Below are 26,642 nucleotides of genomic sequence, written 5' to 3'. Positions count from 1 at the left end.
TAGGCTCACGCTCGGATCTAGCCATCGCCAAGCCTAGGGCGACAAGCACGTCATGGAGCTAGGCTGAAAGCGCCAGTGGGGGATGGAGGCTGACGCCGCCGGTTGGCGGAGGGCGCTGCTGGAAGCGCCAGTGGGGAGCACCAGAGCAGAGGCCCAATTCCACTTTAGCCTTTGTTTGGATGTAGTTGAATTCAGATCGATTCACATGCGTTGAAGTGGATTGGAGTGGAACTTGAACTAAATTCTACCCCAATCCACACCAACCCACGTGACAAGGCCTAGCGTTTGTTCATTTGCTTTGAATTGAGCAAACGATGGGTCCAGCTCGTTGCGCGGCATGCGGATGTGGACAGGTGAACAGCCTATGTGTTTGTGAATGTTTTCTATTATTTTTTATTTTTTTCTCTATATCCTATAGGAGTCGAGCGAACACGTTTGGTGCAGCCGAATTTTTGTCTCCGTCTATGTGACTCACACAGATGTTTAAATTTTTGTACTTCAATATTACCTTGTCTGGATTTGTAATATCTTTTTTATTTTTATATTTCTTTAAGCAGCATTGACAAGTTGTATAGAGTAACTTATATACACAAGTTGTATATAATAACATATAACTTATATACATAAGTTATGTTTCATAGATTCTGTGTATAAGTTGTCTTTCTAATTTTAAGTTAAATATTAAGAGATGCTATGAAAACGAACTAGCTAACAAGTTAGTTCTTTATTTTTGTGTTTTAGATTTTTGTAAATGAGTTATGTTTCATAATTCTTGTGTTTTCAAGTTTTCGTATAAGTTGTATGTTATAAGTTATACAGTCTAAGTTATATATTATAAGTTAAGCTTATAAATTATATATCTTAAGTTATATATCATAAATTATATGTTCTAAGTTAGTATATAAAATTTTTTACTAAAAACAATATTTGTTTGAAACATATGCAAGGTCTGTTCGTCTTGTCATGTAAAATACATCCGTGCAAACAGAATTAAAAAGAAACATACCGTTTAGAAATTATAGCATTTTAAAATAAATATTTTACTTTTTCATGGCTATATGTCAGCGCTGACATCATAGAGGAAGTGAGGGTTGAGGCTTTGTTTGTATTTTGACACTGTAGCAATTTCGTTTTTATTTGACAAATATTGTCCAATCATGGTGTAACTAGGCTTAAAAGATTTGTCTCGCGATTTACACGCAAACTGTGCAATTAGCTTTTGTTTTTTCTATATTTAATGTTCCATGCATGTGCCGCAAAATTCAATGTGACGAAGAATCTTAAAAAATTGGTTTTTGAGGTGAACTAAACAAGGCCTGAACGGGATGGGGTGATTCAAAAATAAAAGTAGGTGGGATTGTTTTTCCTAAGAAGAAAGTTTGGTTGGTTGGAAAATTGTTGGCTTGATTTAGGCCTAGCTTAGTTTTATTTTTTTTGTAAAATGGACACTGCAACATTTTTGTTTGTATTTGACAAATATTGTCTAGTCATAGACTAACTATGCTCAGGTAAACTATGTAATTAGTTATTTCTTTTATCTATATTTAATATTTTATATATGTGTCGCAAGATTCGATGTGACAGAAATTCTGAAAAAAAAAATTACAAATGTTTTTAAAAACTAAACAAGGCCTTAGTTTGGGTGGACGTTCGCCGATTAGCGCCATCCGAGCAAAGGCCGACGTGCGCTGTTGTCGGAGTGGAGGAAGGCCAGGGGGAGTGCCATAGGGGAGGAGGATGGGGCCTTGGGCTCCAATACGGAAAAGAATGGCGCTCATAGCATTCACAAAAACATTATTGCCTAACTGCCTTATACAGTTTGTGGCGGTAAACTCACCGGTCCAAATATCTCATCAAAAAAACAAACTTGAGTCTTGGATCTAATACTAATACTAATCTATATCAATTATATCTATATATCTATCTATTATATATCTATATCTAAATTTTTTTAGTATCACATTTATATTTGTATCCATATATCACTCTATCTATATCTCTATCTATTATATCTATATCTATATCTATATTTATATTTTAAGTGTCATTTATATCTATATTTATATTTTTAGTGTCACATTTATATCTGTATCCATATATCACTCTATCTATATGTCTATCTATTATATCTATATCTATATTTACATCTATCTATTATATCTATATCTATATTTATATCTATCTATTATATCTATATCTATATTTATATTTTTAGTGTCGTTTATATCTATATATATATATCTATGTATCACTCTATCTATATTTATATCTACATTTATATATTTTAGTGTCATTTATATCTATACCTATATATATTGCTCTATGTATGTAATCTATACATCTTATTTTCAAGGGTGTGCGCTCTTCCATGGCGGACTTCCACACGAACCTATCAAAGAGGATCGACGATGTGGAGGCCGCTCTTGGTGCTCGCTTCACCACCCTAGAGAATGCCCACAAGTTGTTCGAGGATTGGCGCCCTGAAGTGGATGCGACCATCGACAACTTTCGCGTTGAGCTAGGTGCGATGCGTAAGACTATGAATCGAGTGGTTCCCGATTCCAAGGCTGCTTCATCGGCAGACCTTCCCACCAAAATGAAGATGACCGCGACATCAACATCCACCGGTAACCCGGTCATCGAGCCTGACAGGCACCACATGAACACACATCACCAGGGGCCTGTGTTTCAAACCCATCTCACAGATAAGGGTATGTGTGGTTTCCCTAAACCCAAGCTCATTCAGTCTAAATCCCATTCGTTGTTGGAGGGTTTGGGTCATCAGGCTTCACTAGCAGGCCTCCTCACCAAGCCGGAGATGGCTACAACGTCAGCATCTGTCGGTAACCCAGTCATCGGTCCTGTTGGGCATCACGTCGACACACATCGTCGGGGGTCTAAGTTTCAAACCCATCTTCCAGACAAGGGTACGTGTGGTTTCCATGACCCAAGCTCATTTGGTTCGCATCCCATTCGTTGTTGGAGGGTTTGGGTCATCATGCTTCATCAGCAGGCCTCCTCACCAAGCCGAAGGTGGTTGTGGTGTCAGCATCTACGGGTAACCCGGTCATTGGTCCCGATGGGCACCGCGTCGACACACATCACAAGGGGTCTAGGTTTCAAACTCATCTCCCAGACAAGGGTACGTGTGGTCTCCCTGAACCCAAAATCATTCGGTCAACATCCCATTAGTTGTTGGAGGGTTTAAGTCATCATGCTTCATCGACAGGCCTCCTCACCAAGCCAGAGATGGTTGCAGCGCCAACATCTGCCGTTAACCCGGTCTTCGATCTTGATGGGCACCGCGTTGACACACATCACCAGGGGTCTGGGTTTCAAACCCGTCTCTCAAACAAGGGTATGTGTGGTTTCTCTGAATCCAAACTCATTTTGTATGCATCCCATTCATTGTTGGAGACTTTGGGTCATCATGCTTCATCAACAGACCTTCTCACGCTTCATCGACAGGCCTCCTCACCAAGCCAGAGATGGTTGCAGCGCCAACATCTGCCGTTAACCCGGTCTTCGATCTTGATGGGCACCGCGTTGACACACATCACCAGGGGTCTGGGTTTCAAACCCGTCTCTCAAACAAGGGTATGTGTGGTTTCTCTGAATCCAAACTCATTTTGTATGCATCCCATTCATTGTTGGAGACTTTGGGTCATCATGCTTCATCAACAGACCTTCTCACCAAGCCAGAGGTCTTCGGTCTCGATGGGCACCACAACGACACACATCATCGAGGGTCTGGCCGTCTCCTAGGCAAGGGTACGTGTGGTTTCTCTAAACTCAAACTCATTCGGTCCGCACCCTATTCGTTATTGGAGGGTTTGGGTCATCATACTTCATCGACAGGCCTCCTCACCAAGTCAGAGATGGCTATGGTGTCAGCATCTGTAAGTAACCCGGTCATCGGTCGTGATGGGCACCGCGTCGACACACATCACCGGGGGTCTAGGTTTGAAACCCGTGTCCCACCCAAGGGTACGTGTGGTTTCCCTGAACCCAAGTTCATTTGCTCTGCATCTCATTCGTTGTTGGAGTGTTTGGGTCATCATCCGTTGGGTGCACGTAAATACCGTGTAAGAGGCATAAGAAATATATGAATCTAAATATTCCTATGTCCAGTAGAGATGTCATGTGAACTTGCCTCTTTTTCGCTTTCTTTCCCTAATTCTTTCCCCTAATTAGCTGGTTGTTAATGGAAACCACATCATTCGTTAACATGTATTTACTTGTTCACATCAGAGTGCAACATCATCCACTAACATATGTCATGATATTTAGCCGTTCGTGTAAATAATTATAAGTAGTATATAATTTTATACCAAACAAATTCCCTGTATTGCCCTAGCCATCCGGCGGTCCAAACATGCCGCCTGAAGCTGCAAGCAAAGCACGAGTGAGCCACACGGCCCACGAGGGCTCTTGGCACACAACTCCAGACTCCACGTCGCAGGCCGTGGCTGTGACGATGAGCTGTAGTGTACGTCACTGCCGACGTGGACCGCGTCCCACGCTTCTCGTCAGCCCGCTCTCGCCTCACGGCCCTAGCCCCGGCGCCACGACGCGCACCAGCAGCAGCAGCAGCAGCCCAAGGAAAGCAACGGGACCGGGGGCCGCAGGTGCACACCCCACGTTTCTCGCTCGTCTCGTCTCGTCTCCAACGATCCGCACCGCACCGCACCGCAGGCAGGCCCGCCGTGCAGTGCAGCCCACCCAGCAGGATCCATCCATTTCCATCCACCTCACCTCGCGTCGTCGTCCACCTCACTCCCCCGCCGCGCCCGCGCCCACGGCTCCCCCCTTCCCCCTCCTCTCTGGCTCTCTTCCACCTCGCCGCGGGTCACGCGCGCAGCCAGGCGCCGACCAGCAACTGACGCATATCTCCTTCCTCCCCCTCTCCACTCCACCCCGTGCACAGGCCCCTCCTCCACAAATCCCCAATTAAACCCTAGAATCCCCCCTCCCCCTCCCAATGCGCGCCCCCTCCTAGGTGGCGCCCCCCGAATTCGGCACCGGCTCCGCGGAAGGTTCGGGATCTCTCGCGCCCCTCTCCCTCTTCTCCTGCGCTGGCTTTGATCTTGCTCGGAGCTCGCCGCGCCGCCGCGTTTTGTAGTTCGCCGCCGGCTCTGGGATTTAGGAACCGCCGCCGCTGCTGCTTTGGGATGCTCGTGTGTGGGAATTTCCCCCCTGATTCGGTTTTGGTTTCGTGCCGCGCTGGTATGATTTCAGCCGGAGTCGGGTTGTTTGATTAGGCGGCAGCTTGTTTTTCTCTGGGTTTCTTGGAGTGCACCTGCTGCTCAAGCTCAGCTCCTGCGCGATGTCTGAAGCTGCAAGGTTTTGCTCTGGCGTCGACGACGGTCATGCCTTGTGCTCTGCTCTGGTAGTCGGGTTGTTAGTCACAGTCTCCGCTTCTGCTTCTGCTGATGCTCTCCAGGACAGGATTACAGGTCTGTCATAACGAGAGGCAGTTCTCATTGCGGCTTCCCTGGCTCGGCATCCTTTCTAGGGCTGCTTTTACTGCCTTATCGAAAAGGCTCGAATTTTGTTGCCATCTTTTGCAAAGCCAGAGTAGGATTCTAGCTACTAGTGTCGGCTATCAATGACTGGTTGGTGAGTTGGGAATGGATTTTTATTTGGCTTCCAGCTGCCTCTGTGGTTTACCTTTGATTCTGGTTTTGAATGGTTTCCTTTTGAGAACCTGAATATTCGGTGCAGTTACAATGTCAGAAACAACAGACAAGAATATCTACTCTACTTCTTAATTTTTTCCATGATCATTCCATCTTCGGGACATTATTTCAGCATGAAGTGATTTCTGGACTGTAGGTAATAATGACCTCCCAATGTTACGTGTTTTGCAGGTGTGCAAGACAGGGTGCATACAATGAGTGCGGGTTTCAACAAGCAGATACTCGCCCAGAAGCTTTCGAAGCTTAATAGCTCACAGCAGAGCATAGAGAGTATCCTTCTTGCCAGTTTCTCAACCCCCATTAACTTAACACTTTCTTTTGTGCACAAAGTATTTTTTATCCCAACTTCTCATATGAGTTATTATCATATTTTATTGGCTTGTATAGTTGTGTGGTTTGCAAAGTGCCAAATCATAGCTTAAGATAACAGGGGAAAAAAAAGGTAGTTTTGTTCTCTTAACATTCCGGACCACTGTGTCAATAATTCCCATTCAGTTGATGATGTTTCATGCTTCTTGTGACCAGTTCTTAGCATTATGCTAGTCATTCACTGCCCCTTGCTCAGAGATTGCTACCTACTATTGCTGCTTGTGATTATTTTCTCAAGTGCTACATTATTTTATGCATTCACGTAATGTCATCCTTAACAAAAAAAAGCTTTATCACATTGGTGTGTCTTTCATCATCGTTACTGCCAACAAGTTGTAGGAACATGGGATTGCGAGTTCCATGCAGCTCCTGAAGAGAGGAGGGTAGCTTTGCTGTACCTTGCAAATGATATTATGCAGAATAGCAGAAAAGAAGGTAATGGATATATAACTGAATTCATGAGGGTCATCCCTGCTGCCTTGAATGAAGTGTTGACTGCCACAGATGATTTTGGGCGGAATGTCCCAAAAAGACTGGTACGTTGTACATTACGTCTATATATATATTCATGCAAGTGCATTATTACTCATGTCATTCAAATCGTGGTTTTAGTTATCATCATAACAAATATGTTAACAACTTCATGTCCATATATATGTGCTTTAGGGGCAAGGTTATTGGAATGGTAACCACTAAGCTTACTAGTTGATATTTTTATTCAAGATACTCTTTGGGCAGTAAGACAAATAGAGCATGCAAGGGTTCATGAATAGTATTTCTAGCCTCTAGGAATGGGTGCAAAAAAAATCATGTTTATGCCTTCACTCCTCTCAACCACTTTCTTTCTCTTAAAGCAATTGGGCAACATAACTCTCTCCCTTCCTCTCCCCCTCTCTTCCTCTCTTTCAATCCCTCTTTGGTGTATGTTGTTGAAAAGCTCGTCATACGAAGCAAGCCTCAATAGGGCACCTATGCTAACACTTAGATGTGACTTTCATGGTAGAAGGGGCAAAGGGCATTGCACCATGGAACTCGCTTAACAATGGCCTATTAGTGGGCTCGCGGATAAACCCGTTGCATCCTAGTGTTCAATGCCCTAGGTTCATTGTCTTTGTAAGTTGGATGACGTGGGTCGATATTTGGGATGACAGGTGGGATGACATCTTGAATGTTGCCATGATATATCCGTATAGGTTCATACTCTAGATCCCAATTAGGTGGTGAACTTTGGTTAGGGTGGCGCGCTTGCATGTCCCATGCAGGTGGTGAGGTGATCAAGGTTGGGGAGGCGAGCTTGGTGGAGGAAGGATTGGCAATGGCGTGATGTTCTGTTGTCTATGGTGGTGTGAGATCTCGATTCTAAGTGCTGACATCATGCGTTAGTGATTAGCTAGTCTGCTAGTGTTGAGCTCAACAAACTCAAGTGCTGCTTAGATGTCTTGTATGTTGGACATGCAAAGGCTAGATTGCAAGCTTATTTACGTGGAAGAAAGCGAAGGAGATGGAGTGTTTATTGCTATTGCTCCTTTTTTTGACAAGAACTTTTCTTGAGGAATGATCCACATCTTCTATTTTGACTGGTTGCTAATTTGTTCGATAGGCTTTCTGGCGAGGTGGGTAATTACCGCAACTTGCTAAACCCGCCCTGCAAAATCACGTTTGTGGCTCATGTGGAGTAACTACAATTGTTTTGTGGGTCAAACTGCCAAACCCCCAAGTGTGTGCTTTGGTCCGCAAGCGGTCATTCTCAGCGATTAGAAAGCTTCCATTGATGTTCGCTTCGCCTACCTAGCTTTGATCCCCTCATGTCAATACACACTGGCCGATCATGGTATTAAGCATGCTTGTTGGGCTGCTTCAAACCAATGTAGGAGCATGGAAGCTGAAAATTCATTCGCAGCTTGTTGACATGCGCTGTGATCTTGCTGACGACAGGCGTCATGAGGCAAGCGAGGCACTCATTGAGTTAGGTGTCTTTTGTGGTGGGTTGTCTGCGCCGACGGGGCCACACACGATGCAATTGGCACGCATCAAGAAGATCGTGAAGCGCTCCGTGGGGGAGATCGTGGACAACATCAGCAGGATGAGCTCAGGCTCAGGTGAGGTCCACGTGGTGTTCTCCAAGGCCATCGCTGAGTTCACGTGCTGCAACTAGGCAGCCATTCTGTCTGTATTGTGAACAACACCGACCTGTTCAACTTCCTCATCCACGGCGTCATAATAGACAACGCGGGTGGGTTCGGTGGGCACTACGACAGCGGCAAGCTGGGTGAGCTGAGAATAACTTCCATGATTGTATGTCGGGATGTCACAAAGTCTGTAAAATACTAGCGGTTCCATGTGGGTTTGCTGCAAATCCTATGAGGACCCTAGCGCCTTGTGCGGGCACTTGGCGGACAACCACAGATGAGCCCGCCTGCAATGCTATTGTTCGATGAAATCCAGTTGAGGCATGTTTCCCTATGTAATCTCCTAGATTTTTGAACCTTATTGAGGATTGGTTGTCAAACTATTGTCCAAATAAAATTTGATTCATGTGCCACACAACATGCTACAAATGGAGTATGGATTTCCATTTTGACCTTGTATTGACCTAGCAACATGTAATAGGTAGTCTTTCATGGATTTCTATAACTGGATGCAATTGATTTGCACTTCCTTTGAAGGAATCGTACTCCTACACTAGAGTAATATATTGTCTATTGTGTGCAATTTTCTCGTTCGTTGTCGATTGAGATGCTCGATCCGTCATGTTATTGTTACCTATCCATGTGACATTTTGGCTAGGATTGGTGACCATTAGAGCTAAGAAAAATCTCTTAGGTGTTGTCGAGAGCCAAGTGATAGCCATGGTATGGCTCTGAGCCTAGGCTTCAACCATGCCCAATGCCCAAGGCAGGGCTACGTGAGGGCGTGCTTCACTTGTGAACGCCACAAGTCAGAGCACCTGCAACCTCTGCCAATCCTAGAATCAATGTGGTCTGATGTCATGATGGACTTCATGAGGGACTTCCTAAAGTTGATGGCAAATTAGTGATCCTCAACCGTGATTGATCAAGGACTTCCCAAGGTCGATGGCAGATAAGTGATCCTCAATCGTGATTAATCGGCAGAGATGGTGGCCTGATTGTTCTTCGTCGAGGTCATCTGCTTGCATGACATTGTGTCTTCCATTTGTGTCAAGCATGTTAGGTTCCATGCACCAACCAAGTGAACCCAAAAGATTAAGCGATTGGGAAGAGGTGGGCAATCTACTAATGCTTCACAGCACTCACACTCGCATGTAGCCAGAACAAGGCACAAACGTGAAAATAGATAAGGGAGCGGAGGACTTAAAAGATGCCTCTACCAGGACTCGAACTTGAGATCTTTGGCTTTGATACCATGTTAGGTTTCATGCACCAACCAAGTGAACCCAAAAGCTTAAGTGATTAGGAAGAGTGGGCAATCCACTAATACTTCACAATAGGACACACCTTGTTTTCACTTCAGCTTCCGAAAGGTGTTGTTCGATGCATCCGGTTCCAAGCTTCACATGAGCTCCGAGGCAACTACAAGGTAATTGCCATGTACTTGCTATCTATGATAGGTGCCCATCCTCGATAGTGGGTAAAGTGGCTCCCTTGGGCCCAATTCGTTTGCAACAATCTCTACCACTTGGCGCTCCGTGATGATGTTTTGGGTGCCAGTCTGCTCCTATGAACCGAGCAAGCTATGTGTCATTTCAGCACCGCATGCCATGCAAGAATGTGACGAGTTTCTTGTCGACATCCACGGTTGTCTCAAGCAAGCTTAGCACATTGCCAAGTGCAATTATTACCATGGCCATCATGCAACATCCTTTGTTGTCGAGGATTGGGTGTGGCTTCGCCTTTGTCATCACACACTTGTACCAATGGCAACAACGGTGCGTCCACCACAAGAGAGCGCATGAAGGGAAGGTGCCAAGCAATTGACGGATTCAAGACGTGTGTCCACCTGCGTGTGGAAGGTATCCAAGTGGGACCCACAGACATTGTAAAGCTAGCTAATATAGCTAGGCACTTGTAAAAGGCAAGACTATTAGAAACATGTGTAGTGTAGAGACAAGTTAGAATTGAGTAAAACTCAAATCGGGTTAAAGGAGACTCCCTCCTCCCCAAGTTATCTGTGTCTGATCCTTGCCACCATTATTCACGTCGATGACAAATCGCTGGCGGCCACGGGTGTTACAACACCCTTGCCTTGGACGACTTCCAAGGGGAAGCTCTAGCCTTGCTTCTATGGTCCAAATACAGGATCAACGCTCAAACCTGCCTGGTGGCTTTCAAACTTGAGCTCCCACCTAGTGCATGCACCCACGATGTCTCCACATCGGCCTGCCCAAGAATTTCTTGGGTGATCCTACTTAATGCAGTGGGAGAGTCCCGCTGCAGTACTACTGCTCCACCATGGCGCGGCCTCTCTGTTCATGAACGAGCACTGAAAATGCACTTGGCTCACGGTGTTTACCCACTATTAATCAAGTGTGAGGACCAACCTAACTCTACATTGTGGGAAGACCTAGAGCTCTTTTAGAGGAAGTACCTCTCGTAGCCCGATGACGAGTTGTTGCTTTAGGGAACTGAGTGATGTTGTGACCTACAGTTGCCGCAAGAAGAAAGAGCAGGAGAATCATGAAGGATTAGAGGAGTTAATCCAGGCACTAGATGGAAGGCACCATCAGTAATTAGGCTTGCCATTTGCTGTTGAACAACTCTATTAGGATAATTGTTTGGAATTTAAACACATTCTACTTTCGGTTGTAAGCTCTTATATCTGTAGGAGTTCTGTCAATTGGATAAGGAAAGCAAATAATTATTCCTAATTCCCCTCCCATCTCTGTGAGCTCTTCTGTTAGTTCCAAGGAAGCAACGCAAGGATATTGCCCTCCTGTCGAGCACCTTCACCAGCCACTCTCACAACAGACAACACAAGAACAAACTTCTCAGCTTTTGCTGTATAATGAATATGTCATCCTCTGGTCTGCACTGGTTCCCTGTGCGCCAGTTGTGCGCAGTATGTAGCCACATGTGCACTGTCAAATGGAAAACGTGAAGAAAAGTATGGTTCATGAGGTCATTATGCTAAGTTCCTTGCGTCTCAAGCTTCAACGCTAATTTGAACTTATGTTCGTTGATTTTTTTTTTCTCAAACAAGCTTGCATTTATCTATAGTGCTGGAAAGCCCGTTAACCATTTGCCTTCCCTTTACATGGCTTTCTTTACATGTTTTCGCTTGTTGGCCGTGTCACTATAGTGCTTGCTTGTTAGAGTACATTGTTTACTATGCCTATTGTATTTCCAGATATGTAGGGTGCCTTGTGTAAACGTTAGTATGCATATCAACCCCACTTTGCACCGATTGCATTACAAGCTTTCTAAGTTACTAACATGCTATTAGAACCGTTGAACCGGCGGTTTATTGGTAGAAACCGGTAATAAAACTGGACTTTGAACTGAGAACAAACTAGGCGGCCAACACCGCTACGTGGTTCTGGGCATGTGGAAGTAGCAGGAGGGGAGAGAAACTATGGGAAGTTGGTGTAAAAAGAGGAAGCGAGGGGATTCGAACCTATTCTGCGGGTTGGAGAGTAGTAGCTCCACCGTTGCATTACAATATCTGTTGTGATAATCTTGCATGACTCATTCTATTTGAACGTATTAAACCACCGGTTGGACCAGTCAAACCGTGAACCGAGGCTTCAACCGGTTCAATGTCTGGCCTGGTCCTAATAACTATGCCTTAGGCACCACATGGCCGAGCTTCCACAGGCCAAAAAGTTTTGTTTCTCCCCCTTTATCCCCCTTCGCCAAGGAGCAGTAGTTTTCATTGCTATATTTACACTCCTACTGTCGTGGGCTCCTTTGTGATCACACATATGAAGGAGAGGACGCCGACAGCCCCGTCAGACAAGACGCCAAGTTATTCTTTTTAGGAAATAAATTGAATAAAATTGAGTTATTTCCATATTTGAGAAAGGACCTCATATATAAATGCCGGTAGATTGTATTAGTGCAGAATTCTATCGAAAGAAGAGCTCTCAGGTTGGGGGTGGGGGGTTTCTCTTCGGTTGACCGGCACCATGGAGAACAGGCGCCTCTTCGGTTGCTACCTTCTCCACTCCAATCCTAATTCCCGTGCCTCTCCACTTTCTGCCTTGCACACTCTCCATCGACAACGCCCTAGTAATGATCCTGATGCCATCATGGCCAACCTGGATCGCATGTTGATGGGGGCGTGGGGCTGACCACGATCGAAAACCGCCTTGACATCCATGATTGTCGGATCACACGCACCGAAAAGTTCTAGATGGGCAGCGACTGTGAGGTGGACGAAGGTGGTGCCGATAGGACTCCATCAGCATCCACGTAATGTCTCCCATGCGACGGCGATAGCGTTGATTGTCGGCGGTCACTGCTATTATCGTGACAACTACGACGATGATGACCAGGGGCTTCCATCCGTGCCACCCGGAGCTCAAATTTCCCCGCAACGATGGCGAGTCTGATCGCTTGCCTTGGCTCAACAAGTGCGACTTCTTTCGGGGTCACCGAACCCTGGAGGAGGAAAAGGTGTGGATGGCTTCTCTTGACCTAGTCAGCGCAGCAGGGGAATGGTACTAACAGATGGAACGTGATTTCGGGATGGTGTCATGGCCGCACATTGTCAAGTACATGAACCTATGCTTTGGGCCGCCCATCCGCTCGAACGCTTTGGGTGAGATCAAGGCCCTCCAGTTACGGGGTCGGTGGAGGATTACCGGTGCCAGTTCCTTGCCCTACTGTGCTGCTGAGAGAGCCTCACACCACAAAATCAGATTGATCTCGTCACTGCTGGTCTAGGGCAGCCGTGTGCTCTGGTGCACCACTTAAAAAAAGGAATGAAACTATCCCTTTGCACATCATTTTGCGTTCCCTCTTAGATATAAGTTTCTTCTTTTCTTCCTTAGTTCTGTCCATACTTCCCCTCTGTGCTGCCTCTTGGAAAGGCTGATGTTAAGCTTCCTCAAAGCACTGTCTGATTTGCCCTAGTGAACTGTTGAAATGCAACTTGCAAGTTAGCATCGGTAGATCTGTGCGACCTAGTATAAATTAGCTTGCACGTTAGCAACTATTCTACTTTCCGCATTATTTTGTCTTGCACTTTAGCATAGCTTAGCTTGCACGTGAGCACCTATCCTAGTTTCTGCATTATTTTGTCTTGCACTTGCCCTGGTGAATCCTTGTGCAAAAATCAGAAAGTGGTTGCATACTCTCATGTAGTAAGTCTTAGCTCCATTGTAAGTTAATCACTTTGGGATGATAACCTGTGTGTTTATACCTTGCTTTCCGACAGATAATTTTTTGTTTCATCTCATTTTTTTCTCTCAACATTACAGATTGACATATGGGAAGACCGTAAAATATTTGATACTCAGGCACAAAGCCTCAAAGATGACTTTTTCAGGAGGTTAAAGGACATTAGAAACAAGTTGGTAAGTGAGTTGATTTATTTCGATTTTATGACCCTCTGACCTCTGTTGAGTGAACAGTCATGGTTTCCATATTAACAGAAAAATACGGGCAATGAGCTGCTGGAGAAGGTTGTCTCTAGCTGCAAACATGTCCTGAATGCTCCTATGGATGAGGATACTCTGATGCGAAAATGCCAAGCAGCTCTTATCAGTTTTGATGAACTCAATAAAACATATGGAAATAACTTTGTTTTAGGTAAGCTATATGTATTCAAAGGATATTCTCACATGTTCTGTTATTATTTACTAGTTAATATGTAGCTCATAGCATGCATAAACTAGTGATTATGTGGAGTTTGGTCTGCAAGTTCTTCACCTCTGAGTTGTGGTGCGCCACATCTGCAGGGTTTCCACAAAACCAACAAACTACCATGGCCTGAAGCCATAACACATTGATGTTTATTTGGGCATGGGTTTGTTGTACCTAGTTTGACGTAGCCAATGCGCAAATGGTTTGCATCACACCTGTGTTGCAACTGAGAGATATTTTTGAGCCTTGATGGTTTGTATAAAGAGATGCACTGTATGTTCAAGACCCTCATTTCCATCTTTAGCGTGAGGAGGTTCAGTGACTAGATTCATTGTGTTTCAGTCCTATGCCCTGATGGAATTGTCAATGGGACTTCTGAGCAATTTCTACAGTTGCCTCACAACAGATACATCAATTGCATTCTTCCACTACTTAGTTTCTTCAGCCTTGACTAGATTCAGGGGTTGGTGTCATGGTGTTTCCTCTGAAATATGGGCAGCAAGCAGAAGCAGAAGGACCTATGCTTTTGATGACCCTTTCATACTCACTGTTGGTTTATAAGGGCTATAACAAACAACTTCAAGCTTAGCTTTGTGACCACAATGAATGGTCCCTTGGCTTCTGAGGGCACACACTCAATAAAAATCTAAACAAGTGAAATTGAATATCATATGTCACACGGTATGCTATGGGGAATTGATTGATAGCCTCATAGGTGGGACTTGGCACAACCCAGTTGTTGTCCCAACCTCAGTCCAACCTGCTTAGATCCAGCTAATTTTAATGAGGTTGCAAGGTAATAACTAGATTGATTGTCTTCTCTGTGCTGTAGCTTGAATTTTCTGTTGCATATTGGCAGGTAGCAGCAATCGATCGGGCTTTATGCAGGAGCTGCAGGAACAACATAGCATTCTCAGAAACTCCATCGATCAACTCAAAACGTCAGAATCACTCAGGGCCACTCTGATTTCTCATTTGAAGGAAGCGCTGAATGAGCAGGTGCTGAAGCAAATAACTCTGCAAGGTCTGTTTTATTTGTTACATGGATCTTCCGGTGCTTAACAGTGATTCATTTATTTTCAGGAGCTCAAAGTGGAACAAGTCAGAAGCCAGCTTCAGGTAATTTCCTTCAACCTGCATTGCTGTTTCTTCTGATCAAAGTTCACTTTGTGGATTCCTAACCACAATACACCTTATGGAGTTATTATTATTATTTTTTTTAAAAAAACATTGCTATGCACTTATGCTTCTCAATGAATAGAACTTTTGTATTGTAGAATACTTACAATTTACTTCACCTTTATGTGTTTGCATAATGTTATATTTTGGGGCCATCGGTTTTGGGTTTAATGAGACTGTTGATTCCCCTTAGTAAAATGGTCGCAAACTACTTAGAAGCAGGACTGACCTTTGAATCTAACAGTTACGGCTCTCTATGTTAGGGAAAGAAGCAGTTTATCAGATTACTAATGCTTTTCCATCATGAATCAGGCAGCTCAGCCCCGATTCAAGAGAGCTGCTGAGCTCTGCGTGGGGCTTGGAAGCAACATGGAAAGGCATCAGCCATCAAATCAAGGGCTTAAGAGGTCCAGCCTCTCTGATCCACTTAGTACTGTTGCTCCAGAAGCTGCGAAATCTCTTCAAAAGGGACAATCAACTGCAGTGCTGTATTCAAAGGAGGGCAATGGTGTTGAACACAATGTGACAGAGACAAAGCTTGCTGCAGGTGCTGCTTCAGACAATTTGCCTTCACGAGTCAATGGGGGTAACACCATGCTGAAAATAGAAGAGCACACTTCTGGTAACAAGAGGCAGAAGCTAGAGGATGACACACATATTTCTGAGCCAAAATCACAGTCACCACCACCGCGGCCACCCCCACTCCCTCATCCTGATGCATTCAAACCACCACCACCACTATATCCTTCATCACCAGAGCCTAGCCCACCACCACTGCCGCCAAATTCACCGCCACCCCATATAATCCCCCCACCGCCCCTGACGCCACCGCCCGCAATGCCACCCCAAATGATCTCACATCTACCAGCTCCAGCTGGTACATTTGTACCTTTTCCTGCTGGACCACCTGGTCCAATGTATTGCACTTACCCACCTTTTACTCCTGTGGTCAACTTTCCCATGACCAGCCAACCTGGTTTCCCTAGTCCAAACCCGCCTCCACCTTTTCAAGGATTAGCGGGTACATTCTATGGCCCTCAGTTCCCCACCCCACCCCCACCAGCAGACAGGAAATAAGAGTAGTAACCTGCAGATTTGTAGTGCCAGCAGCTTTAGCAAGTATCATACTAGTTTTTTTTGCTTCAACAGAGGATATGACTGGGGATGCATCGCCGTGTGTTGTGGAGCTGAGAAGATTGTTCTATTGTTGTACATTTAGCCAGTCAGCGCGCAACAGTTAATTTTCTGAACTAGTTCTGGTCTTGGTCCTGGAGTAGAAGTGTAGAACCTGTAGATTTCGAGTGCTAGAGGGAATCTGGAGTTCTGAGGTGAGAGCAAATGCCTGCGACAGTTTTATAATTGACTGGTCTAGTATTTCTGGTCTTGGTGATGGAGTAAAAAACTGTAGATTCCGACAGCTTAGAGAGAAAATATGGAATCCAATAGCCAAAGACAAATGTTGTAGCATGACATGTTGTAACTCATCACAATTGTGTTCTTTGCTAGATCATCCGGAACATGTAGATGTTCTTGTGATGTTTTGAGCGTGTAATTCTGTTGTTTGGTGTAAGATATGACTTTAGCTGCTGTCGATGGTTGAATCTTTTGCTCCTGTTTTTAATTACCCTTTTGCTCTCAGCTATTCTAGCGCCAATTACCTTTTGCGTCTACTGTCGCATGTGTTCCCAAGTAATCTACTGGTCTGCCTTGGTTTCCATGTGTATAGGAAAGCTATATCATGTTCTGGCGCTTCGGCATTGTTTCTCTGCTGCTGGCTGCTGCATTCAGGTAGGAATGTTTCAAGCACGGCTGGCTATATTCCCTACGAATCTCTTGATAAAAAGGTTTTTTTTTTTGTGGGTGCAGATTGTCGATGGTGGATTGGTGGTTGCAGTGCCTTGGATGATTGATATTGGCTTTGAAGCATATATATAGGGACAATAATGCCTTGATTTAGTCCCTTGTGCAGCACCACCGATCCCGAGAGTGTTCCATGGCTAACTTGCCGGTAAGTCGTGATACATGGTGGTCCTGGTGGCCCAACGTCTGCAATTTCCTAGCGAAAATATGCGTGCGATTCCTTCTGCAGTCTGCACCCATCGATTCCTTCTGCAGTCTAGCTGAAGACAGAGACCTTTTTCTTTACATTACATTACGGCCTTGTTTACTTCCCAAATAATTTTGCAAAATTTTTCAGATTTCCCGTCACATCGAATCTTTAGACGTATGCATGAATTATTAAATATAGACGAAAATAAAAACTAATTGCATAGTTTGGTCGAAATTGACGAGACGAATCTTTTGAGTCTAGTTAGTGCATGATTGGACAATATTTGTCAAATATAAACGAAAATGCTACAGTACCTGTTTTGCAAAATTTTTTGGACCTAAACAAAGCCTACATTACAGGGGGAAACAACTTCGTTCGTAGCCGCGTGCTAGAGCCCAGTGCAGAGCCGTGTTGCCCAATATGACAGCGGATCGTGTTGCGTCCTTGTCGAGTGCCGACATACATAGAATCATGTCACCCCTATAGAGGCCAGTACCCATTGACCAAGGTAGAAGATTACGGAGAAACAACAAACTTCAGTTCACATTAGACACTTATTGGGGGCCTGGATACATACCCTGATGTGCCATGTCGTGGGCACATCTCTGTAGGGCTTTGACCTTGAGAGGGAGAGCTTCGGCTTCGCAGTCGCCTGTCGCCGTCGCGAGCACCCGCAAAGTCGTGAATCCTACACCCCCAATAATTGCGATTCGTGGGAAAAGCAACATGACACAACACGGGCCAGGTAAACGCTCTCGCACACTTTTTCTTCCCTTGCTTGTTGGCGTTCCAGGATCAAGATGGCTCCATAATTGTCTGTCACGCGAACAGAATCTCAGTCTTGCACTCGTGCTGCGTAATTTTCATGGCCTCCTGGGGCCCGCTACATACGAAAGTCAAATACTGAAAGGTTCACGGCAACATGGGTCTATATATATATGTGATGTCAGGGTCAATATCAAAGGCCTATTATCAACCTGTTTGCTTGGGCTTATTAACTGTCTTATTCAGCAATGTTTTTTTTTCTCATAACAAAACAGTAAACAGCTGTCATGGCTTATCAGCCAAACGAACGAACATGACACTCCCATCATCAATCCATATCATATAAAAGTAAAAAAAAAAAAAAGCCAACAGAGGCATGGGTTTGTCTTCCTCGCCACTTTGGATCTTCCTTGGCGGGGCAACCAAACCGGGAAGCAAGGCGCACCGGCGAGGCTGGTCACGGGGGCTTCCATGACTTGCAGAGCAAGGGTGTCGCCAGCAACCGCCATAAAGCCAACCCTGCTCGCGCCCTCCATTGGTGCCATTGCCTTGGACCTGTATGGAAGGTGAGGCTGGGGATGGCGAGGTGGCTCTGTGGCGCTATGCTTGGCAGGCGGAGGAGCATGTAGAGCGAAGACATAGCAAAGAAAACGTGAACCGGTATGCAGAGTGCATAAGGAGTGATAGTGGTGGTTAGTTTTCTCCAACTCCACAAATTTTGTTGTTTTCATAGCACCCCATCCATAAATTTGAGGTCTAGATTTATGCTTTTGTGGATCTAGAGTTAATGGAGCTAGCTGGAAGTGTACAGCTCTCCCAAACGTACCCTATAGACCTTCTCCCAAACGTACCCTTGGATTTTATACTGTCGAATCTTGCCTACCGCACCTTCGGCGGACAATGGCTATCTGGAGTATTTTCCAAAAAAGTGATTGATGTGTTTGTGATGCACCGGGCTTTTGCGTGACAATCCGCCGGCCTTACACGAGTGCATGCAGGACCGGCCAACGGCCATGCATCCAAACAAATCCTTTGAATAATTGACCTTGCAATTGCATGGATCTCCTCGCAGCCAGCAGCCAGGCAGCCAAGCGCCTTTGAAAGTTCCTGGACAGGACTGGAACGATGGGTCAACGCTAGGTCATCATGGGCGCACAGTTCCGGACGGCGACCCCACCGTGCGTGCATGGTGTACCAAGTCAAAGCTCATGCGCCACTAAAAATTGGTGGACAACACGCACGTCAAGTCTAGCACAAGGAATTCAAGCAGCCCCTCTGAGCTCTGACCTGACTGAATGATCCATGCTGTTTTGAGAAATCGACACCGTAGCACTTTCGTTTGTATTTGACAAATATTGTTCAATCATAAACTAACTAGGTTCAAAAAATTCGTCTCGTTAATTCCGACCAAACTGTGCAATTAGTTTTTGTTTTAGTCTATATTTAATACTCCATGCATGCGTATAAAGATTCAATGTGACGAAGAATCTGAAAAATTTTGCAAATTTTTTTAGCAACTAAACAAGGCCCTAGGGAGGCAATACGATGTGTATATGGAGGTTATTCGAATCAAAAGGGGGTTTCTATATATATCTAGGTATTTTAAACTAGCTGAACCTGAAACCCAGTGGTTGTCTTTATTTTTCTTCTCTACTTTTGAGAAAATGTGAGGTAGGTTACGTAGGCACAGTACTCCCTCCGTCCACGAAAGAGTCAATTTCTAGAGTTGTCCTAAGTCAAACTTTTTAAACTTTGACCAAATTTCTAGAAAAAAATGCTAGAATTTATAGTATCAAATTAGTATTATTAGATTCATCATAGAATATATTTTCATATAATGTGTATTTTATATTATAGATGTTGTTACTCTTTTTTATAAAATTAGTCAAACTTTAAAAAGTTTGACTGACACGGATCCTAGGAATTGATTCTTTCCGGGACGAATGGAGTAACTTTTATGAAAATGTGAGGTAGGTTACGGTACATAGGCATAACAACCTTTTTCAGTTAATGCATTCACATATTTCCCAACCATGCATATGGCTACATAGGCTAGCTACTTCAAAGAAGAAACCCGAGATGCATGCTTTGTGATCCAAATTAACTTTGATACTACTCTATCCGTTTGTTTTTACATGTCACATTAGCTTTGTCTTAAATCAAACATTACTATCTTTATCATCTATTTAAAAATAATCCATATAATTTCATAACATATATATTTTATATTATGAAAATACTTACCATAATGAATCTAAAAATATAAATCTTGTGTCATAAACCTTATGTACATTTTTAACATCGATGGTCAATCTTCCGCAACACTCGCTTGGTGAAAGCACTACATGTTTTCTTACATACTAAAAGGTTTTTTTTTGACAATTCATACTAAAAGGTTGAATGCTTGATACCTTATATTTTAGGATAAAGTGCTCCCACCATGCAGAGCTTTTTACTGGGACATATAAGGCCCTGTTTAGATGGCTGATGAAAATTTTTTGGTGTCACATCGGATATGTCGGAAGGATGTCGGGAGGAGTTTTTAGAAACTAATAAAAAAATAAATTACATAGCTCATTAGAAAACTGCAAGACAAATCTATTAAGCATAATTAATCTGTCATTAGCACATGTGGGTTACTGTAGCACTTAAGGCTAATCATGAAGTAACTAGGCTTAAAAGATTCGTCTCGCGATTTTCAACCAAACTGTGTAATTAGTTTATTTTTTTATGTACATTTAATGTTCCATGTATGTGTACAAAGATTCGATGGGATGGATGAAAAATTTTTAGATGGGAAACTAAACAGGGCCTAAGTATATAACATACCCTTCTACAGCTTTCATCCTCAGATCCGATTTTCTCCATATTTGACTATAACTGCAGAATTCTTTGTGATAGCAAAGACAGAACAGGTGAAACGACGCAGTAACATGTCACGCCCAATGCGAATTCAAATCGAAGACGGCGATGCACACACACATCTGCACCTGTACTCTTCACACAGGACGAACGAGCATCAATCCATCTGCGCAATATTCAACGCACTGTCTGTAAACTCAGCACACGCTTCCATGCATGCATGGCTACAACATTTCATACCTGGATCAGACTAAGATTAGGCCTTGTTTGGATGTAGTCGGATTCACATCAATCCACATGTGTTGAGGTGGATTGGAGTGGAATTTGAACTAAATTCCACTCCAATCCACACCAACACACATGGATTGAAGTGAATCCGACAACATCCAAACAAGACCTTAATTGTTCACGTACAGTACCTGCAGCTCTGCTCTGTATAAAGGGGTTAGTAATTCAACAGGAAGCTGCGGCGATTATTCCGGCCGCCGGCCGGCCGGTCACCGCGCGCTCACCAGCAGCAGCCACGCCGCCGCCATCTGCATCACGCCTCGATCAAGAAGAAGAGCCAGACTGCCCGCGGTTGGCCGTAGCAAATACATACAGGACGGGAACGAAGACTATTCCAAGAAACGATCGAGGGAGGGTCATGTCATTTTCTGGTCCAAATACTTCATTTAAATGTCTTGACTATGACTACGGTCGAGAAGTTCGTATCTTGACTGAAATATAAATTGAATTTTGGAAAGATTGGCTGATCCTATTCCTATTGCTAATGATGATCCCCTAGTCATCAAGGTTTGAAACTGAAAGTGAAAGGGGAAGGAACAAACGAAGAGGACGCAGGATCACTGATCACACAATAAGCAACTAATGAATGCAAAATCATCCAAACTGCTGTCCCTCTGTCTCTTCGATCATACTTCCCATGTATTTGATGTGTAGTACAATAGAAAAGGTAAAAAAAAAAAATTGGAGCGATTAACGCTCATCTGGAGTAGTAGGCATGTTAATTCTTGACGGGAAAATCTTCTGTTATTTGTTAGCCAATCAAAGCCCCCTCGTTAATTATATATATATTAAGACCTAGAAATTGCTGCAAAATAAAAATCAGAGTACATGCTGATAAATTATCCACCAGATCACCACAACCGTACCATTCCTACGCAAAAATTAACCTAGAAATATATTATACTCCCTCCGTACTCACAAAGGAAGTCGTTTAGGACAACGATAGTCTACAAAGTCTAACTTTGACTCCTTATTTTTATAAAAATATTTATCAGAAAATGGTATATGTATATTTTTATAAAAGTATTTTTCAAGACAAATCTATTCATATGATTTTTATATTTTTAAACTCAACAATATAAAAGATATTCATAATTTATATTCCCAATGCCCAAATCTTGTCCAAAACGACTTGCTTTGGGAGTACGGAGGGAGTATCTATTTCTCCATTACCAACCTATTACATCATTATTAAAAAGTAGCTTCTTTATGTTGTCTAATTAATTAAATCTTCATCTTAGAATGAAAGGAGAATCCAGAATTCAATTTATCTTTTGACATAAAATGTAATAGGGAAAAGAACTATACTCCAATATGAGAGTTTAAGAAATTAAACAATTTCAGAAAAATCACAAGATGAGACACGACTAAGGAGTAATAACTAGAGATAATGGTAAAACTTTGATATCCAATGATGAGAAAAGGAATGCCGATGATATACATGGAGATATGCTATTATACCAAAAAATTGGGTCACATATATAGCTCGAGATCATGTGATTAACCAACCAATGAAGAGAGAGATAACACATACTCTCTCCGTCCCACTCGTGTTGGTCAAACTTTCTCAAGGTTGACTAGATTTATATAAATATTAGCAATATTTGTATCTCCAAATAAGTTTATTATGCAAATATATCCAAAGGTCTATCCAACAATATTAGTTACGTACCATAAATATTAATTATTTATTATATATATTTGATCAAAATTAAAGATAGTTGATTTCTTAGTAAGCGAGAATGACTCTTTTTATGTGACAGAGGGAGTAGACATTAGAGTGGGACATGGGAATAAAAATGGGTGAGAAGAGTGCAAACTTGGTCTCCTTGTTAATTCATTTATTCCAATACTTTCTAGAAGCGAGCAACAATTATCTTACTATTACTAATTATAAGCCTCAAAAGAGCCTCAACGTTCATTCACACGAGATATATATAAAAAGTCATCATCATTGACTATAACAACCACTTGACCTTTTTTAAAAAACAAATTATGTACCCACATCTGCTTTTATGAAAAATAGCATGAGCAACCTCCTACATTTTCATTTAAATTATCCAAAAAAACCTTTATGGAAGATAATCTAAAGTAACTCCTAAACTTACATCGAAATTACCAACCTCTGCTATTGTTAATAGATAACATAGCTAACTCCTTAAGTTTTTGCACCTAATTAATTAAATTCCTAATGGGTGTGTCTCATCTCATGTTCTTGTAGCAGGCAGTGCTTCCACATATATACATATACATGGCAGGCAGGCGTTGACCACTGGAGATAGCATCATGCCACCACGCACAATTATTGAGCATGCTTGTGCTCCTTCAGCTCCCTCTCAAAAGCAAACAAAATGCGCAGCCCCGGCCTACATATGTACCTGTGCGGCTGTGCCACACATATATAGCTGAAACTATTCGCAAATAACTATATATGCATGCAAGTTAACCATTGCTTTCTTGGCGTACATCACTCTTTACTTCTTCCTATGGTCTCCTCCTGTGTTTGTTCTTCTCTCACGTCGCCGCCCCATCTCTCTCTGCTTTCTCTCGTATAGCAGCCATCTCTTCATCACCCTAACATATATAACAGATGACATGTTGTGCTAGCTCCCAACAAGTCAAGAAAATCTGCGTCAAGTCGATTAATCTACTAGGACGATAGATCGCTATCTATAGACAAGCAGACAGCTAGATACCGCCGGCCTGTTGCTATTAGCCTGCAGTGTTTGTACTGTACCATGCATGCATATGCAAATAGCTACTAGTATAGCAGCGCTGGCTGCTTCGTTCCCTCCTCGTCCTGGACCGTCTCCTTTATAACCTGATCCTCGTCGCCGCTCGTCTCGGCTCAGCTCAGGCCTGTTCTTCGAAGCAGCAGAAGGATCGGAGCTGCTGCTTTTCTTGTACTCATCATCCATATAATCTATCTAAGAAGAAGAAGCTTGACCACCCATGGCGACGGTGGATACGACGACGTCGATAGGCAAGGTCGGGAGGAAGAGCGGTCTGATTTCAAGAACCCTGCAGCGGTGCAAGTCCGGGCTGAGCGCCGGTGGCGGCTCCGGGCGGTCGTCGTCGCCGCCGGGGTGCTTCTCGGTGTACGTGGGCTCCGAGCGGGAGCGGTTCGTGGTGCGCGCCGAGTGCGCCAACCACCCGTTGTTCCGGCGCCTCCTGGACGACGCCGAGCGCGAGTACGGGTACGCGGCGCAGGGCCCGCTCGCGCTGCCCGGCTGCGACGTCGACGCCTTCCTCGACGTGCTGTGGCAGATGGAGAACGCCGACGCCGACGACGGCGGCCAGCAGCAGGTCGCCGGCGCCGCCTCCTCGCCGATATGCGGCCTGCACAGCGGCAGTAAGGGCCGCGCAGCCGGGTACCGGATGCTGAGCCCGCGGTCGTCGTCGATGGTTGGCAAGAGGAGGTGACATGAGCAGTTGAAAGAAAAGAAAAGATTTATCGGTCGAGCATGCATGAACTAATGATGATTAGTGAGCTAATAATGGTGCATTGGTGCTGTCGTGTGAACTCTAGTGGTAGTTCTCTACTGCTATGCATGAATAAGTTGTCATTCATAGCACAGACTCGTTGGCTTTTTGGTCATATAGTGTATATCGACTCTCTTTCTTTCTATTGTCTTTGGAAACGTAATACCAATTTTCAGTATTAGCTAGGCTAGCTGTCTGTATGTACGTACATGTCTAGTTTAATCTGAAGCTTGTTTATTTGAGCTTATTTCTGCCATAACTTATTGGTCAAATGAATAATGAATCAAAGTGACCGATCCAAACAACTAAAACAAATACTGTTGTACACAAGATCTGATCCTCCACGGACTCCTCCGCAATAGACACGCATCACTAGGAATATATACAAAAGTTTGCTCGTCGTTTTAGTTTTAAGTAATTAGTACAGGTTATTTTAGGTCAGTAGCTAGGTTTATTCTATATCGAAAGAGCAGCGTACTATTTGCCTACTATAATATGCTGATGATGCAATGTAGTACGAAAGATTATTAATCACTACTATTTATTTATTTTATTTATATTTATATCTATATCTATATCTATATCTATATCTATATCTATATCTATATCTCTTCTCTTTTATCTCTACACCTAAGAAGATTCTAAAGTCATAAGCTATTTTATGATACCAAATTTTGATCCCTGCTCACGCGTTCGTGTCCAACATGAATCATACTGCACTTAGAGCTCACACGTTCACGTTCTACCCGGTTCCGATATGAAGACCGGATCATCGTGTCTACATCCAATACGAAGTCCTTAGAGTTCGTACATCTGCATTTGGGGTGATCTCGTAGTTCCTACATGGGGTGGAGGCAATGGGGTCGTCCATAGATTTTCTTTTCTTTTACCACATTTCGCTCAAAGGGTTAAAGGCAGATAATGCATCAAGCTATTCGCAGGGGCCAACTTGATCCTCTTCCCCATGGATTCCAGAAGAGGGAAGCCTAGGATAGCCGCCAACTCCACTATATCGTTCATGTACAATCCATACTATATCTAACCAACCCTAACTCCTACACCTTTTTGACAACCTTTTTTTGTTTGAGTAGGGTCTTTCGGTGGCATCTTTTAGTCCTCTTTCTTGTTACATAGAAAAAATGAGCCACCGGTTCAAGTACAAGATATTCAATTTTAAAAATTATGACCGCGGTGCAACGCATGGGCATGTATATCAGTCTAGTATACATCTAAAAAGACTCTAAAGTCATTGTCTACCCAGTCCTCAGTGTTGGATATGCCCCTCGAAGGAGAGGTCAACTTTTGCTAGGCAATGTTGTGGCAAATGAAAGACAAGATAGCGGACCCACCGTTGGGTACTGCCAGTCTCAAGGGACCTAGCAACTAGGATAACTTGAATGGAGATGAGCACAAGTGTTAGAATCTGATAACCCTAGTTATGCATAGTAACCATCAGATCATTGAAAGGATATTTGCAAGTATAACACAAGTTTGTATTGTATCGTATTGAGAACGACATAGAAACCCCTAAATAATGATGTTAAAGCAATTACGATAAGAGATTAGAATTTGTCAAAGTCTAATTCTATAAGCACCATCCAAAATAAGTACAAAGTAATTGTTGCTACCTCACAACCCTACTTAATCCTGATCCACCGATTCTTATCCTATACAAGATTCTAATTAATGCAATAGAACTATGCCCAATCCTCTCCAGCGTTCCAAAAATTGCTCTGGATAAGCCCTGGGATGAGACTCTTGTGTTATTGTGTTAGATTGGTTGATGCCTATATAGCCTTCACCCTTTGTTTATATAGCTCCAGCTCCACTGGTAAAATTACTTATGGAGCTGCTGAAGGGACAAAAAAGAAGAAACTTGACCAGCGTGAAGTGCAACTTGCGCTAGTGCTTCTCTTGTAGTGGCCGGTATACATGAACAGTAGAGCTGAGGCTGCATACTTCCAGCTCCAGCCGCAGCAAGCACGCTGCAACCACGCCGCATATCGATTCCGTTGACAACCCTTACACGAGTGCAGGACCAACCAAAATCTTTGAATTTTGAATAATTGATTGACATTCGAGTCTCCTCGCGGGTCGCGGCCAGCAGCAGCCACTGCCATTAATTCCTGGACTGGACGGGCCTGGGCCGATCGGTCAATGCTC

The 26,642-nt window shown here is 43.7% G+C and overlaps 2 protein-coding genes across 4 annotated transcripts; both read left to right on the top strand.

Moving 5' to 3' along the window:
* On the top strand, positions 2,414 to 16,669 carry LOC8059380 (formin-like protein 3). 3 transcript variants are annotated; one of them, XM_021457181.1, is made up of 9 exons: positions 2,414 to 2,927; positions 3,014 to 3,142; positions 3,230 to 3,358; positions 3,469 to 3,597; positions 3,685 to 3,771; positions 3,859 to 3,987; positions 5,871 to 5,969; positions 6,357 to 6,604; positions 7,669 to 13,460. In XM_021457181.1, exons 1-9 carry the CDS (start codon positions 2,528 to 2,530, stop codon positions 7,687 to 7,689), a joined length of 1,371 nt encoding a protein of 456 aa, XP_021312856.1. In that variant the 5' UTR covers positions 2,414 to 2,527; the 3' UTR covers positions 7,690 to 13,460. The 3 variants fall into 3 exon arrangements, with proteins under 3 accessions (XP_021312856.1, XP_002459009.2, XP_021312857.1); XM_002458964.2 differs by lacking the exons at positions 2,414 to 2,927; positions 3,014 to 3,142; positions 3,230 to 3,358; ... (1 more) ...; positions 3,685 to 3,771; positions 7,669 to 13,460 and adding exons at positions 13,468 to 13,563; positions 13,642 to 13,798; positions 14,712 to 14,851; positions 14,936 to 14,971; positions 15,344 to 16,669 and having other exon boundaries at positions 3,968 to 3,987; XM_021457182.1 differs by lacking the exons at positions 2,414 to 2,927; positions 3,014 to 3,142; positions 3,230 to 3,358; ... (2 more) ...; positions 3,859 to 3,987; positions 7,669 to 13,460 and adding exons at positions 4,692 to 5,036; positions 13,468 to 13,563; positions 13,642 to 13,798; ... (1 more) ...; positions 14,936 to 14,971; positions 15,344 to 16,669.
* Positions 23,608 to 24,717, top strand: LOC8059379 (auxin-responsive protein SAUR50). Its single transcript, XM_002458963.2, has one exon. The coding sequence runs from the start codon at positions 23,949 to 23,951 to the stop codon at positions 24,417 to 24,419; it is 471 nt and encodes a 156-aa protein (XP_002459008.1). The 5' UTR covers positions 23,608 to 23,948; the 3' UTR covers positions 24,420 to 24,717.

The sequence above is a fragment of the Sorghum bicolor genome, chromosome 3 (genome assembly GCF_000003195.3).
Source record: "Sorghum bicolor cultivar BTx623 chromosome 3, Sorghum_bicolor_NCBIv3, whole genome shotgun sequence".
Lineage (NCBI taxonomy): Eukaryota > Viridiplantae > Streptophyta > Magnoliopsida > Poales > Poaceae > Sorghum > Sorghum bicolor.
The sequence above is the reverse complement of the archived record's forward strand: the minus strand, read 5'-3'. Positions and strand labels throughout refer to the sequence as shown.